Source organism: Entamoeba dispar, genomic scaffold (assembly GCF_000209125.1).
Source record: "Entamoeba dispar SAW760 scf_1105229461835 genomic scaffold, whole genome shotgun sequence".
In the NCBI taxonomy this organism is placed as follows: Eukaryota; Evosea; order Mastigamoebida; family Endamoebidae; genus Entamoeba; species Entamoeba dispar.
The window spans coordinates 1-2,760 of NW_001854891.1; the positions used below are offsets into that span (position 1 = coordinate 1).

The window sequence follows — 2,760 nt, forward strand, 5'->3', positions numbered from 1 at the left end:
ATTCTAATAATAATAATAAATGGAATATTTAAGAAAGAATAAATAAGAATGATAAAAGAACAAATTATAATAATTATATATGAAATAATGATAAAAGATATAATAATTAAAAACATAAAAGAACTAATGAAATATTATGGATATCATTAATATGAAGATATAGAAGTACTTCATGAACAAGACTATGAAGAGAGTGAAAGATATAATCTCACTTGAACAAAATGAAGTAGATAAATTAAGAATTACTGATATTTATTTATTAATTTTTAATTATTTAGATTTTTCTTTTTTATTTGATTTTCTCTTTCATTTTATTTCTTACTTTATTTCTTATAATTTATTTATCTGTTTTATTACACAAAAATAATTCAAAATTAAAAATAACAATAAAATATAAATTCATTTCATTTCAATTACAATGATTCGTTGTGGTGTGAAACGTTCTGGATTTTGTTTTCCACAAAGTGCATTTGTTATTCCTTTATATGAAAATGAACGTTGTTTACAAGATGATTGTGTTTTATTATTTTCTTTATAAACACAAATATCACCTTCATATCCACCTCCAAATCCAAACAAACAACCATTGATTGAGTTGCATAAATAAAATGCATGTTGTTGATCATTAATATCAAATTTCATCATTTCATCTATTCTTCCATTTGATTCTAATGAAAATAAAAATGAATTTGGATCATATATGAAATCTCTAACTTTATCAATTTTCACATTAACATATCCTCCAAATTTATTTCCATTTGTATCTTCAATAATAATTATTATATGTTCTTTATTTATTATTTTTTGATTAAATACTGATTTATCTTTATCCCAATTATCTATTTCTGAATCAAATATTATATTTCCTACTTTTCTTGATGTCCATTCTTCTAGTTTATTAATTTGTGTTCCTTTGATTATTTTATAGTCATAACGTTTTATTTCTATACTGTCCTGTATATTGATATTATTTATTGTTTTGTCTCTAAATTCTTTTGAGTGTTTTATTTGTTTTTCAGCACGAAGTAAGTATTCTTTCCTTATTTCTTCTACTACTAATCCTCTAACTATTTCTTTGTTTCCATTCTTTGTTTGAATCTCTTTAACAATATCTTCTACCATTACATTAAGACAACCTATGTTTGTAGTGTTTGTTTCTATTTGACTTCCATTTTCTTTTAATCTTTTGTTAATAAATTCATTTTCCTCTTTTGTTTGTTCTTTCTCTATTCTTATTTGTTCATCTATAAATGTTTCGTTCTTTACTTCTAATGCTTGTAGTTCCTCTTTAAGTTTTTCTATAATTTCATTCTTTGTATATAACATCATTATTGTTATGTCCATTTCATTAACTTTCTTTTGTAGTTCACATAATCTTCGTTCATATCTATCGAGTCGTTTATTGATGTCTTCTGTGAATTTATTTAAATATTTAGATATTAGTATCTCTACTCTTGATGGAACTCCTACAATCTCAATCCCAGCATGAGTAAAGATATTTGAAATATTATCACTTTGTTGATATTCCATTAATATCTATTATACAGATTATTGTAAAATACAAGTTTAAATATAATATCAGTGGATATAAAATTACACTTTTGTTTCTTCTAAGAACATTTCTATTTCAAAACAACATTTTAATTTCAACTTTATGTTCATTCATAACTATCATTTTTTCTTATTTTTTTTCTAATTCTCTTTTTTCTTCTTGTTTTCACTTCTAATACCTTCTTTCTTCATCATTTCATTATTTTATGTTTAACTATGTCATCATTTTGATTCTTTTTCTCTTTACTATATTTATTTGATTAATTCTGTATTGGAAATAAATCATTGAATAATGAAAAATGTTGTTTGAATTTTATTATTTTATTATTTTATTATTTTTATACTATTTTTTATTATTTCTATTAATAGTTGTTATTTTTGTTATTTTATTTTGTTATTTCTTATTTTGAATGATATCATTTTATTGATTTTCTTTTAATCTTTTCTTTTTTTCTTTATCATCTTCTTGTCTCTATCATCTATTTATTATTTTCTACTTCTAAAGTACCATTTATTATTAACACTAAATTTATCATTCATCTTTATTTAATTTAAATCAATTCTATTTATTTTTTCATTATTTATTGTTATAAATACATTATTCATTTATTCTATTCATTTACTTTCTTCAACAAATAAATATATCTATATTATTTTTTGTTTTAATTCTTGATTTATTTATCATTATTATTTATTATAACTTATCTTTTAGATTCGAAGGTAGCACGTCAGAGACACCACGCAGAACACTAAAATATTTCCATCCTTCGATTCCCCCCAGTTATGGACTGGTTATGACGTTGCGTTTGGTTAGAAAAACATCTTACCCAGTACTGCAAGAATAGCAGTGTTTATTAATTACAATGACAGAATATCATTGACAATAAACGAATGGGTATTTATAAAGATGTTATTATTACTTGTTAGAATACAAGTATATTTGATAATATAAGAAAGATTATCAAAGGAAAAGGGTCAAGTGGTTGAGGCTAAAAGAATATTAGCCCAAAGCAATACAGTAGTAATTATATACTCTCCTTAAAATAAGAAAATAAAGAAGAAGAAATTTAAACGCATCAAAATTAAAAAGAAATTAAATAATGAATATTTAAATAATTGATGTTTAAGTATTCTATTCCACATCAAAAATGAGAAAAGGAAAATCTCACAGTTCAACAACTAGAAGCAAAGAATAAGGCAATAGTGTGA

General features: G+C 22.4%; 1 protein-coding gene across 1 annotated transcript, besides 8 other annotated features; it reads right to left on the reverse strand.

Moving 5' to 3' along the window:
* Positions 1 to 4: 4 nt before the first annotated feature.
* Positions 5 to 152: a microsatellite.
* A 97-nt stretch (positions 153 to 249) lies between these two features.
* Positions 250 to 351: a microsatellite.
* A 27-nt stretch (positions 352 to 378) lies between these two features.
* Positions 379 to 924: a repeat region.
* Positions 400 to 1,530, reverse strand: EDI_280700 (uncharacterized protein; the record flags this gene model as incomplete). Its single annotated transcript, XM_001738966.1, has 1 exon — positions 400 to 1,530. The coding sequence occupies one exon, from the start codon at positions 1,528 to 1,530 to the stop codon at positions 400 to 402; it is 1,131 nt and encodes a 376-aa protein (XP_001739018.1).
* A 108-nt stretch (positions 1,531 to 1,638) lies between these two features.
* Positions 1,639 to 1,809: a microsatellite.
* A 55-nt stretch (positions 1,810 to 1,864) lies between these two features.
* Positions 1,865 to 1,950: a microsatellite.
* A 29-nt stretch (positions 1,951 to 1,979) lies between these two features.
* Positions 1,980 to 2,142: a microsatellite.
* Positions 2,093 to 2,247: a microsatellite.
* A 14-nt stretch (positions 2,248 to 2,261) lies between these two features.
* Positions 2,262 to 2,756: a repeat region.
* Positions 2,757 to 2,760: the final 4 nt, after the last annotated feature.